Source organism: Erpetoichthys calabaricus, chromosome 6 (genome assembly GCF_900747795.2).
Source record: "Erpetoichthys calabaricus chromosome 6, fErpCal1.3, whole genome shotgun sequence".
In the NCBI taxonomy this organism is placed as follows: Eukaryota; Metazoa; Chordata; class Cladistia; order Polypteriformes; family Polypteridae; genus Erpetoichthys; species Erpetoichthys calabaricus.
The window spans coordinates 66,250,022-66,263,203 of NC_041399.2; the positions used below are offsets into that span (position 1 = coordinate 66,250,022).

Sequence of the window (13,182 nt, forward strand, 5' to 3'; positions counted from 1 at the left end):
TTGGTTAAGTTCCTATAGCCCTTACTTTGTTCTCATTATACAAATATCTTCAGATTCCATTCTTGCTTAAACACTAGTGGAGCACACGGCCTCCAGTCCTCAAATAAAATGGAATGGAAAACAATCAGATCAACTTGAAGGCTTAAAATGGAAAGGTGTGAGGTTTTGTCTTCTTTGGAGTAAATGACTTATTTTGTTTGCGGTAATGTTTGCCTGTTTTCTGTATTGAACATGGCAGCAATAGCATTTGATGTTGGAACATTATAATGTTGTCAGTCTTGTCTTAAATGAGTTTTCCATCTACACTTTTACTTCTTGAGCCTGTCTCCTCTGTCTGTGCTTTTTGTTTTTGTTCTTCTTCAACTTTTCTCAGATTTAAAAAAATTATTTTTATTGAATTTATTAAATGCAAATAACATTCTATACAAACAAGTCAAACTTAACAAAACTAAATTCAATTCAACCCCCATCCGAGAGAAAAATAGAAAAGAAACTTTAAGAGTAGAAAAGATTTAAGCGCTCGAGCGTAAGGCTTGTTAGGATCAATGAAATGGTGCAGTTTTCAAAACAAATAAGGAAAGATGTCTTTCCTTTCAGGTCTTGAAAGCCTTCGTCTAAACGCTTCTTCAGGATATGTAATGTAAAGATTGCCTTAGGCTGGAGGTTGATGTTTGTAGGGGTGTAGTCCACCAATATTATGATAAAATTGATTATGAATTTTGATCACTGTATGAGTGCAAAAGAGAAGGAGCTGTTGATATTGCGTATGCATTGCAAATAGTGGAAGTCATAATGTCTTTTAATAGTTAAGTAATGGTTATCAAATTTACCAGGTAGTGTGCATTATAACAGTGTTGGTCTCGTGTAAAGGCTGTGAGCAAGTACTTTTTCACTTTTAGAACCTGTCTGCCTTCTGTCCGCACTGGTAGTTTTTCTTCCTGTTCAACTTGCGTTCTACTTGTAAAGGCTTGAACATAATGGCTGCTTGTATTAATGAAACTCTATACTTTTCTAAGCAAATGAGGCTGATATGTCTGTATTTTCAGGCCATGAAAGTGTTTGCTTAAGCATGTCATCTGAACAGACATGTAACAAGATAATTTACTGAACATGTCAGGCGTCTGAGTACGATTTTCTTTCATCGTCAACTCATATGAACACATATGCACAGTGTCCTTTGGGATTATTAATAGATGGATGCAAAAGATAAGGAGCTGTTGATGCTGTGTATGTATTGTAAACATATGACTTAGTTTAGTGATTGGAGTGTAAGTTTGCGTTAGAAGATGTCAGCGTTTGTCCCGCATGCATTCTGTATCCCGCAGTTGATATGCTTGTCGTGGCCTGTATAATGTGCTTCAGTGAGTATATCGTGGCTCCCGTCAGCAATGCCACAGTCATGCTGTGTGCTCATGGCTTCATTCTTATTTCAAGCTCAGAAATGTGCATGATTTCATGGCTCTTGTTTTCGTGTTAGCTAAGTTGCACGGCCGGGCAGGTAGCTGTGTATTTCTTGTCATGCGCTGCCATGTCTCCGTGAAAAGGAATCTTAGCCAAATTTCAGAGTTGCCATAGGCTAAACATCAAATTCATGGGTTTTGTTGTTTGTGTGTTATGGCTTAAACTGTCCATAGAGAATGAGATGAGGCATCAAGGGCCAGAAGTTTGTGGGGTTTTGTGTGATTGGAAGACATAAAGAAAATGCACACTGAGGGTTTACCAGAGTTTGATATCCTCTATTTAGAACAGAACCTGTGCATCAGAGTTTGCATTTCCTTATAGCCATACCTTCTACTTGGAAAGGTAGGGCTGCCTTAGGTCAGTACAGTGGAACCTCGGTTTGTGAGCAGAATTCGTTCCAGAAACGTGATCGCAGTCCAAAGCTCTCGTATATCAAAGTGAATTTCCCCATAAGAAATAATGGAAACTCAGATGATTCATTCCACAACCCAAAACTATTCATATAAAAATGATTAATACCAAATATTAAGTAAAAATACATAAAACAAATTAACCTGCACTTTATCTTTGAAAAGAATCATGGCTGGTGTGAGTGAGTTTCTAAACTCTTGTGGGATTCCACCCAACGGGACGACATGCAGAAGAGTGTCCCAAAGCAATCGCAGTCTCCCAGCGCTGCAGCAGTTCACCATAAAAGCAAATCCGAAAAGATCGCGTACATGCTGTAAGCGCCTGCCGTCGATGGGTGATACAAGGAACATTATAAATGCGCAGGGCACAGTATTATTTGGCCACGACCCTGCCTGACTGCTGTGTCAGTATTTATGAGAGTGGCAGATCCCACTACAATAAATAACCGCGCTGTTGCTGTTTCAAGCGGAATAATTTTAGGCTTAATTTATTAAAAGTTTTAGGCTTACATCTGTGTCTTTGTTAGATTCAGCTTCCCTTTTTTGAATTGTATTGTATTGCCCTTGTGTTGCTCAGTGCATCTTAAGGCTACTTCTGATTTTTGCTGTTGACAAAGTAAAATTCAGCTTAAGTTATATTTACTTGTATAAATAAATATATCATGCTGCAAGTAGAAAGTTGATAGTGAAAGCAAAGGTAAGATCTGTTTATTCATAGCTAGCCGTCCAACGTGTAGTAATGAGAAAGGACAAACTTTTAAAATCAATAAACAAACAGGTATCGCTAGCTAAGCGGAGGCAAGTTACACTCCAAAACATGGCGACAGCTAGACTGACTTGAACAGAGGCTGGAGAGTGAGTGAGGAGGGCAATGCCTGGCTCCCCACTCCTGACGTCACACTTCCCCCTCCCCTCAGTCCGCAGCCTGTCTCAGATTAGCGCAAATAAATCGCTCCTGCAAGTGGACAGACATACTTTGACAGACAGACTTTGGATTTTATATATACAGTAATCCCTCCTCCATCGCGGGGGTTGCGTTCCAGAGCCACCCGCGAAATAGGAAAATCCGCGAAGTAGAAACCATATGTTTACATGGTTATTTTTAGAATGTCATGCTTGGGTCACAGATTTGCGCAGAAACACAGGAGGTTGTAGAGAGACAGGAACGTTATTCAAACACTGCAAACAAACATTTGTCTCTTTTTCAAAAGTTTAAACTGTGCTCCATGACAAGACAGAGATGACAGTTCTGTCTCACAATTAAAAGAATGCAAACATATCTTCCTTTTCAAAGGAGTGCAAAGCAAGCAGTCAAAAAAAAAATCAATAGGGCTTTTAAGTATGCGAAGCACCGCCGGTACAAAGCTGTTGAAGGCGGCAGCTCGCACCCCCTCTGTCAGGAGCAGGAAGAGAGAGGAAGAGAGAGAGAGAGAGAGAGAGAGAGATAAAAAAATCAATACGTGCCCTTTGAGCTTTTAAGTATGCGAAGCTCCGTGCAGCATGTCCTTTCAGGAAGCAGCTGCACACAGCCCCCCTGCTCACACCCCCCTACGTCAGCGCAAGAGAGAGAGAGAGAGAAAGTAAGCTGGATAGCTTCTCAGCCATCTGCCAATAGCGTCCCTTGTATGAAATCAACTGGGCAAACCAACTGAGGAAGCATGTACCAGAAATAAAAAGACCTATTGTCCGCAGAAACCCGCGAAGCAGCGAAAAATCCGCGATATATATTTAAATATGCTTACATATAAAATCCGCGATGGAGTGAAGCCGCGAAAGGCGAAGCGCGATATAGCGAGGGATCACTGTAGAGAGAGAGATTGGGGGCACAGAATCTATGTTTTCAGACCTGCATTTTGTATACCAACACCAGTGTGGCTAAAGGTGTGTAGTTTCTTTCAGTGTTGGCCAACAAGCCTTTAACAGAATGTGTGAGTAGAATTGATTGATGGCAGTGCCTGCTTGCTTCTCTCTAATCCTGTGCCTGTCTATTCTTTAGTCATCACTAATCTCAGATATGTAATGCATTTGCTTCAAAAAATACAGTGTTCTGATTCATTTCAATTTCGCATTCATTCAATTTAAATCTTATGGTCATTTCACTGAAAAGACAGGTTGGATTGTGAAAGACTGCCTCTGGCAAATGAACTTAAAATATGCTAACTGCAGTGCCCAGGCAGGCTAGACTTGTGCTATTCTCTGTGTTGTTAGTTTCACTTTAAGGTACTGAATCACAATTGCATTTTATTTAAATTTATTTATTTTATGTTTCAGATAAAGTTTACTGCAAGAAAGTTGTCATCACATCTTGACATATTTAGGTCGAACAAAATGAATTCATTGCAAACTGCAGAGCAAAGTCAATCAATATTTATTATATATAGAACCTTTTCCCATGTTTCCAGGTCCAATCCCAGTTTATGTAAAGGTTTCACATTTCTACTGGTCATGTGATTTTTATTCATCTTAAAATTAAACGTTAGGTTAAGTGATAACTCAAATTAGATATGTACTGTATGTGTGAGTGTAGATGTATGTGAGTGAATCTTACGTTGTACCACCATTCAAGCTAGAATTGCCTGCCTTGAAATATTTCTGCATATACAGGCTTCAACATCCACAGCTATGCATTGTATGAGGCAATATCAGATAAAGGGTGCATTGATGGCTGAAACTACTTCACAGCTAATGATGAAACAATACAAAGCAACACAAAGTAACCCAGTAGTAATAATATAATTGGGTTATATTGGCAGTTTCTAAGATTCAGTGAGAATTGTGTAGAATTTTGGGGATCTATAAAGGAATACTTCTCCTAAAAAAGATTTTTTATATATGTTACTTCCCCCTTGCAGTTTCTAAAGATGGCAGAAAAGAATTTATAATTTTATGTTTTCATGCAGATCGGAGATAACAATAATTCTGATATAACAGGTGTCTGTTATGACCAAAGCTGGACAACAGCAAACAATATCAAAAAGTCAATGAAAAATCTCATGTGACTTATGTCGCATAATCCCGTGTCAAACTAAATTGTATTACACCATTATTAAATCATGCAATTTAAGGGATTATGTCTGAAGTACATGTAAATTTACTAAAATATTGTTAAATAAGCCACCTCCAGAAAACATTCTTGTGAAAAAAAAATTAAATAAGATCAGATATGAATGAGCATTTGAATTATAGATCTGCCAGCTGTTGAGTTAAATTATACTTAGAAACAGAATTACCTTTGAATAAAATCATTTAGTAATCAGTTCTGTCTGAAACACGTGGATGAATTGATGTTTGTGTTTAATTTATTAGCCTATATTACTTACTTTGACATAGGGTGTCTTGGATAGTATAATAATGTTACTGCTATAGATAGCTCACTATATAAAATATAGCCCCAAAATAGTATGCAGAATCAAAAGAACACACTTTATTTGAGCACATTGTGTTTCTCTCTGTAGGCCAATAATAGAATTGCTCTTCTTTTGTGATGTTAAAGACACAGACTTACCATAAATCATTTTTAACTATCTTGCAGATTTGCACTGTTTCATCAACCACCCATTCACCCGCCCATAAGGCGTTTTCCCACTGTAGGAAATTTGTTTTCAGGAAACAAACAGTTTCTGTACAAAGTAGGCCCTGGGCCACTTATGGTCCTTGGTTACTTTTGTGTGTTGCATTCCCACTGCATAACAGTAACTGTAACTTTTATGCAAAATATGTGACATGCAAAAAAGAGCGATGCAGTGCAAAGTGAAGCACATTTGGAAGTTCATGGAGGACCTGCATAATATTACTTCAACGTGATCATGAGTTCATGGGGCAGATGATTGCTTCGATGTGGTTCATCACACAGCGCACCAGGGAGGCAGCTACGTAGAGTGATGTGGTGTGAAATACAGCACGATTTGGAGTTTACAGGGAATCTCCCGCATCTTATTGCTTCAAAGCGATCACAAATTCATGGGTAAGGTGATTGATTCGATGAGGTGCATGGCACGGTGTACCAGGAGGTGGCTATGAAGAGTCATGCAGTGCCAAGTGCAGCATTCCATCTTCACTGATAACTCGTCAAAGTCCAAACTACTAATAGATTTGCAAACTGGCATTAGTGCTTGTGGTTAACCAATCAACACACTTCATCTTCTGAGCCCCGCCCCGGAGGAAACCCACGCAGACACGGGGAGAACATGCAAACTCCACGCAGGGTGGACCCGGGAAGCGAACCCGGGTCTCCTAACTGCGAGGCAACAGCGCTACCACCGCGCCACCGTGCCGCCCAGCAAATGTTCCCAAGTTTCTAAAAAGTCCCTTTTTCCTGAAAATGTTCCTGTGGTGGGAAAGTGCCCATACTCATATGGGCCTGCACATGCACACCACTGATTGTACCTAGTAAAGTGGTCACTCAACTTATATAGCTTAAGTTTTCTTAAGTAGTAAATCACCTTATAAAAATATTAATGGGTCACTTGGTTTATTGTTAACCAGACCCAAAGTGTAGATAGCAAGTGAGATTTTTAATATTATCATCATTAATATAAAAGGCCAGTTCCATTGCTTTAATAGAAAATCATCCAAAATATCACCATCTAAAGGACTGTACATGAACCAAATAAAAAACACCCGTAAACAAATGTCAGGCAAAAAGATGTGCCAGAGACAGTAATATTATGCATCGAGTCCTCTTGAGGCACAAGCTGCCTATGCACATGTGGTGTTTACAGTGTGAGTGCAGCAAATGTTGATCTATGGTGGCCTAGCGGTGTTGGCGTGACACCTGTTCCCAAATGCCATGCATTTCACCCCAGAGCATTGCTTAGGCTTAGGATAGGGGAAACAAATAAAGGCAGCTGAAGAGACTGCAGACCAGCATGAAAATGTTAACTTGAAAATAGCCGCAAGTAACGAAAACAAACAATTCTCTCATGCTTAATGCTCTCCAGAAATTATGCTGCTTGTGCAGAAAGAAGAATCACAGAAACGCTGAGTTTCGAGGGAATTAGTTATTACCAGCTTTGTTGAAATTCTGTGCTCAGGTGCCTATAGCAATCCTATCTGATGAGACTAGAGAAGGTCACATGGGAATGATGAATTTGAATTCATTCAATAAGTAAACCTACATGCATTAGATAACAGTGTTATTCATTTTTAAAATATCTTTTAAGCATAATAAGATTTAAATTTCTTCAGCTTACTAAATCAGCATATCATCATTTTGTGCATTCTCACAAATTGTTTCAGTTGTCTGTCGGTGTACTTTTTTTTCACTATCTCATTGTATAGGAAAATCGTCTCTTTTGACCAACCAGAAGGGCAATATTACCCCATGGATAGGGTGCCCACACATACCCTGTAGTCTGATATGAATGTTAAGTGGCGAATTAGCATCATAGTTTGTCCTTGTAGCACATCTGGTAACAACAAATACCTTTCATGAGAAAATGCAAATTTCCAACAAAAAAAAAAAGAATAATAGGCAATGCAAGAATCTCTGGACACAAATGTAACAGCACTTGTTTATCATAGACTGGGACTGATTCTTTTGTTTGTGTGAGGCAGTTTGTTGGCCTTTATTACTTTTTATTTAAAAATGTTGCCAATAAATCAATAAATAATAAATCAAAGGGGTAGCACAAAAACATTTTGGTTAATTCAAGAGTTTGTTATAGAAAGCAAATGGACTGTGTCTCATAGTGTGTTGAAATTGCATTCTGTCCAGGGTTGGTACCTTCTTTGCACCCGGTGCTGCCAAGATTGGCTTCAGATACTTCCAAAGATGTATAACAATTGAATGATTGTACAACTTAGTAAAATGTTTTTACTTGCAGAGAACTAGAGTCTATCCCAGAAGTTTCAATCAAGAGACAGGAGCCAGCCCTTGATGGACACCAGTTTGATGAGGGAAACTCACTCCAAGACAATTCAGTGTCCCTAGATAGCCTAAAATGTGCATTTTTTGGAATGTGGAAGCAAACCTGCAATACCCAAACAAAAGTCACAAAGACATAAGAAAGACATGCAGACTCCACACATATGCAGTAGTGGCTGAATTTGCACCAATCACACCTTGAAAACAATTGTTCTGTTTTCGGAAGTTTTGTGGAATAGGCACTAACCCAAGAAATGAGCTGAGATTGATCATTCTTAAGTGTTGTTTACTGTTTTGCTCAATTATAAGACACAGATTTTTATTTTCTTTGTATTCCATAATAGTATTTGCCAAAATGTTATTAATTCCTCTAAACACATTCAATATATTCATTGCGGTTTAATAAAATTTACTGTATATACACAGTAAAGGACGTAACTGTTATCGAAATTAATCACATGTACTAGTGATTTATTTTTCTCTCTTTACAGGTAATAATAATAAATCCTGGTTTCTGTTTATTTTTCTCAATTTTAGAAGAAGACATACCAGTGCATAAAGTGTCAAATGATTTTCTACAGCGAATGGGACATCCAAGTTCATGTCGCTAATCATATGCTAGGTAAGAAGACTTTTAAGTGTTGTGATGTTTTGGTAGCACATAACCTTACATTTTTCTCCGGCAATATTATTTATGGCTTGTGGCATCTGTCTTGCAATCCACTTAAATTCCTGCACTTTACCTGCAGGTTCTAAGAGAAGAACTCCCTGCCAAAATGGTAAGATGGTTTATGAAATCAGTGTGACATATTTTGTTATCATGTGAGAGCAACAAATTAAACAGAGTAACTGATTTGTAGACGCCTGCTACTTGTACCTTTCATTTGCAAAGCAGATGAGCTTTTTAATTATCCTTCAATGTGAATTATTGTATGTAAATCTCCTGCAGTAGATGCACGCTTGGTTATCATTGTTGGCGTTTGTTTTTTCATGGTGGCATTGTGCTGATTCCAAACACCGCAGCATTTTCTGAGGGAATATCTTAAAGTTAGGTTTGCATTTGTCGTAATCTAAGAATTGCTGAAAATTGGATTAATGCGGTTGAGGTGGCTTCAGAAAAAATTGGTGATCATCTTTAGCGGTCAAAACATTTGCTCAGTCACATCAATTTCCTTCAGTCCTGTCCTGTCCCATTCCTAGTAACATCATTTGTTTAAATACTTGATTTCAATATTTAGTAGAATTAGTACTATTTTTTAGATATATTTGCAGCGTTTTTGTTTTTACATTTAACAAGATAATTAATTTGTAAATGTTTCTCCCGACTATTCTTCCTAACTTCAAAATAATGTTTGCATAAAGTGTTACTTTAATTAAAAACTATACCAGTGGATACTATGTACTGTATTTGTGTAAATATACATTATAATACACTATGTAGTAAACATTGCCTAACAATTCCTAATGTAATGGCTCTATTTGTGATGGAAAATCACTTTAAAATCTTTACATTATCAAGTAATGCTGAGTTTCAGCCAATGTCGTGTTTTTGCAGACCTGCCAACTTGGACGATTTTCTCAGATTTCAAAGTGAAAAAAAAACTTCAGTCAGAGCCAAGAGCTTGAATCTCCACACTGGGACAAAATGAATATGCGACCATGTGGTCCCTTTTGGTTTATCTTAATCCTTGATTAAATCCTTTAAAAAAATAATTTTACCTACTGTAAATCACAAAATGTGTCGTCAAATCTAAGCTACTTAGAAAGAATGAAAGTAAAATTGTTAAAAAAAAATTAAAAAATACTGTTTTTACTTTATGACCCTGAACTGGGCTAACCGGTTTTTGAAAATGCGTGGCTTGAAGAATAGATTTCAGAAATTTTACTAAGATTCTGCTAGAAGAATGTTTACTAGTGGGTGTCAAGAAGGTGTTGTGTTCGCTGTGGCTACCAGATTCCAACAGCCTCAACCAAAATTCTTATGTGGAGTTTGCCCATTCTCCCTGTGTCCATGGGGGCTTTTGTATTAGAGACATGGTGGTTAGGTTAACTGGCAACTGGAAATTGGTCATGTTTGTGTCAACATGCCCTGCATTGGATCTGCGTGGCATTCTGTTTAGATGCCTTCTTTGCTGTCACTTTGTGCTTCAGATGTTTGTTATAGTGTATTTTTTAATGTCACAAGTAGTTGTCAAAAGCTCCGGCTATGCTGTCAGTTTTACAGTATACAATTTGCAATAGGAATGTCTGTTGATATTATATTTCTCTAAATTCTGCTTTCACTTTCTTCTTTATAACGTGACACCTCCTTCCCTTCCTCTTGTTCGCAGGCAGTTCTGCCTGACAAAGATCATACTTACTATTTTGTTGCCATTGGAGGGCCAATTTAGTGGTTTCCAACTCCTGGAAAATTGTTTAAACCAATGGTTTGAATGATTAAGAGTAAATGTGAAACAAAAGTTATGTTTTCAGCGTGGCTCTGTATTTGTAGACTCCTGTACTCACATGTTAGATTATCCATTATGAAAACAAAAGCTTCTTCTAAACCGTCACTGAGTGTGTTAGGTTACTTGTGTGCCTAACTGTCATTCTCATGGCTCTTGGGTTTCATTCTGTTTCTTATGGAAAACAAGCATGACTCTTTCTTGTGCTGCTGTATTCCCCTTTTTTAATCAGCCTCGGGCCAATCTACAGTCGTTTGCGTGCATTTAAAGCTTTAACTGCCTATGTAGAAATGAGTCATCAACACTCTTTTCATATAAATTCTGATTCAAATTACGATTTTGTTCACATTTTCCTTTTTTGTTAAACATTCGAAGAAGAGCTAGTGACATTGCACTATTATTAATATTTTTGTAAAAGAGAACTGTGTGCATATATTATGGAATGGTAGAGATTAAGAAGCATATATGTCAGGGATATGGGCTAATGGATGGAATTTATGAGCTAAGATTGGACTAATTGTCAAATTAATGACAGCAGATGTTGTTTTCACTCTGAAGGACAGTGTATGTACCTGACATTGCCGTAGTAAATGAGTAGTTTACCTCATTGGGCTCCACTGAAACCTTTACAGGTCTCCTGTTTCTTGATCTTCTTAATTTTATTTCCTTGAAAATGACTACACAGGGAAACATTTTTATCACACTTGGGGTTAGAGGCACTATGTAAAGTCTAAAGGAAATGAAGCTCTAATAAAAAGGTGTTTAGAGATTTCTTGTTTATTTTAGTTAATACAGTGAGCAGAGCACTATAGTTAGCTCTCCAGTCTCTGAGCTGGAAGGAGGTTTGTTAAATGTTTATTTGGTTGTTTGCTGTTTTGTGCATATTCCTTTAGTTTTATTTTCCACTTTTTCCAGTTGGCAGTTCAGAGATATTTTAGCTGCACATCGTGACCACTGGTGCACTGTCACAGTTAAGGATGGGCTGTTGTCCTGGGTTAGGCTGCATCTCACCGTGACCCTGGGAAAGGCCCTCGTAGCACTATTGAATGCACAAATCCACAACTTTAGTTTCTTGCTTCATACTCCTTTTGTGCAAAGGTGTGAAAAATCAGGCTCTTCAATCGCTCGTACAATAAAAGCGCTGTGCCAGCAATATGAAAGTAAGTCATGCCATCAGAGGTTTGAATCCCATGCTGAGCTCCAGCCGGCTGTCATTGGGGAGTCCTCAGATGCAGTGCCAAATTGGTCTGCAGCAGTCCAGAGGGAGGCTCAGAGATGTGGTCTGTTGCTGCTCACCATCCATCCAACAGTGACCCCTACAGCTGGCCATGGCTCCGTGCACAGGCTCCAGCTGTAGTCACATGTGAAAAACAAAAATGGCTCTGCTGCAGATTGGGGATGAAAGTCATCATCAGTACCTGGACTCCAGATGCCACAGCTGGTTTGTGTGTAGGTCAAGGAAATTGACAGGATGTGGTACTTCAATTTGAATTTCAGAAATGAGAAAATTTAAAAATTAGCTCCTGACTAAATTATTTGAAAACATCATAATACATGTAGTTAGTGATAAATAAGTTGTGCTTTGAACAGTGACTAATTAAATGGATTACATTTTGTCCCATTTTTCCTAGCCATTTGACCAAACTGCAACATTTTTCTTTTTTCATTGATGCCATCAGTTGGTAGTTTTAAAGGTCTAATGTTTGCTTCTTTCTCTATTCACTTACCATAAGTGATTGATAAATTGCTGACACTGTCATGCACCAATAACTTATTTGTTCTCTTCTCTGCAAACCAAGAAGGCAGACAGGCTTTTCATAAGTGACACTGTTCAATCGAAAATAATGAGTGAAAATATTTTCAGAGACATTAATGACTAGCGTTCTCTCCTGATTCAGTTTGTTATTCACTGTTATTCGTCATTCTCTCTATACAAATGAAATAACTAAGATCTGAATGGATTGGCAGGCTGAAGAAAACTGACTGTGGCTGACACTTCTTAATAGATTGGTCTATCAGTTTCCATCATAATTCAAAGGCAGTAGAAGCCATACTTAGTTGTATTTATAAGGGTGTTTAAAATCTGCTCCAAATTTCATATTCCATGGAACATCTTCTAAGTTATCTATGTTTATAAAATTGTTTGTTTGCAGTTTCGGTCACAACTCATTATCCTTAAATTTAAGGCTGGTATGATAAATAGGTTTATACATTATTTATTTCAGAAGGCAGTGTAGCGTAGTGGGTAGGATGCTACATTAGGCTGCCGGTCCAGTCCCCACACTGATGCAATGTATGACCTTGAACAAGTCACTTGTACCACCTGTTCTCTACTCATTTAAAAATATATGTAACCAAAAGCAGTGTAACGTGGTCTTATTAGCTGCCATGAGTAGAAATGTATAACACGTACTGTATATACTAATCCATATTGAGGATTACTGGAAATGTTGGCTATAATTTTAGCTCTGAGCATGTGCAAACAGTAAGACTTTTTATTTTTTTTTAAATCAAAACTCAGTTTCCTATTTCTAATTGCTGCATTTATACCAGCATCAAACTGGAAAATGTGCAACAAAATTCTTTTTAATCTGTCATCCCACTGGTGCCTCTCTGCATATATGAAATATAAAAATTCTCTCCTATTAAAAATCCGACATTATGTTCCTTGGGTAAAAATGTCTTATTCCAGCAATTGCTGCACACTGCTAACACCAGCTTACCTCTTTTACTTAATGGTCTCTTTAGAATGTACTTTAATTTTTTCCACTTTGTAGCTGCACAGATGGAATGACTAAGTTAAACTTATTTGCAAGTTAAGTTTCAGTAGATTTCAAATTTAGGAGGCTGCAATAAAATAGCCCAGCACTCTGTCTGTCTGTTAGTGGAGGTGCAGCTCTAGTGCTCACCACCAGAAAGAATGCCGCACTTCCGTCCCACATTTGGAAAAAGTTGCCTGTTAACTTAGCATGTTTTTTGGTTTGGGCTGAGGGGATCAGAA

At 37.9% G+C, this 13,182-nt stretch overlaps 1 protein-coding gene across 6 annotated transcripts in view; it reads left to right on the forward strand.

The window, feature by feature from the left end:
- Window positions 1-13,182, forward strand: part of LOC114653368 (zinc finger protein 521) — a 496,047-nt gene that overhangs the window by 217,273 nt on the left and 265,592 nt on the right. For all 6 annotated transcript variants that reach the window (XM_051928726.1, XM_028803647.2, XM_051928725.1 and 3 more), the window contains one exon: window positions 8,275-8,359. In XM_051928726.1, coding sequence (XP_051784686.1) covers window positions 8,275-8,359 — 85 coding nt within the window. The remainder of the gene's footprint in view (window positions 1-8,274; window positions 8,360-13,182) is intronic.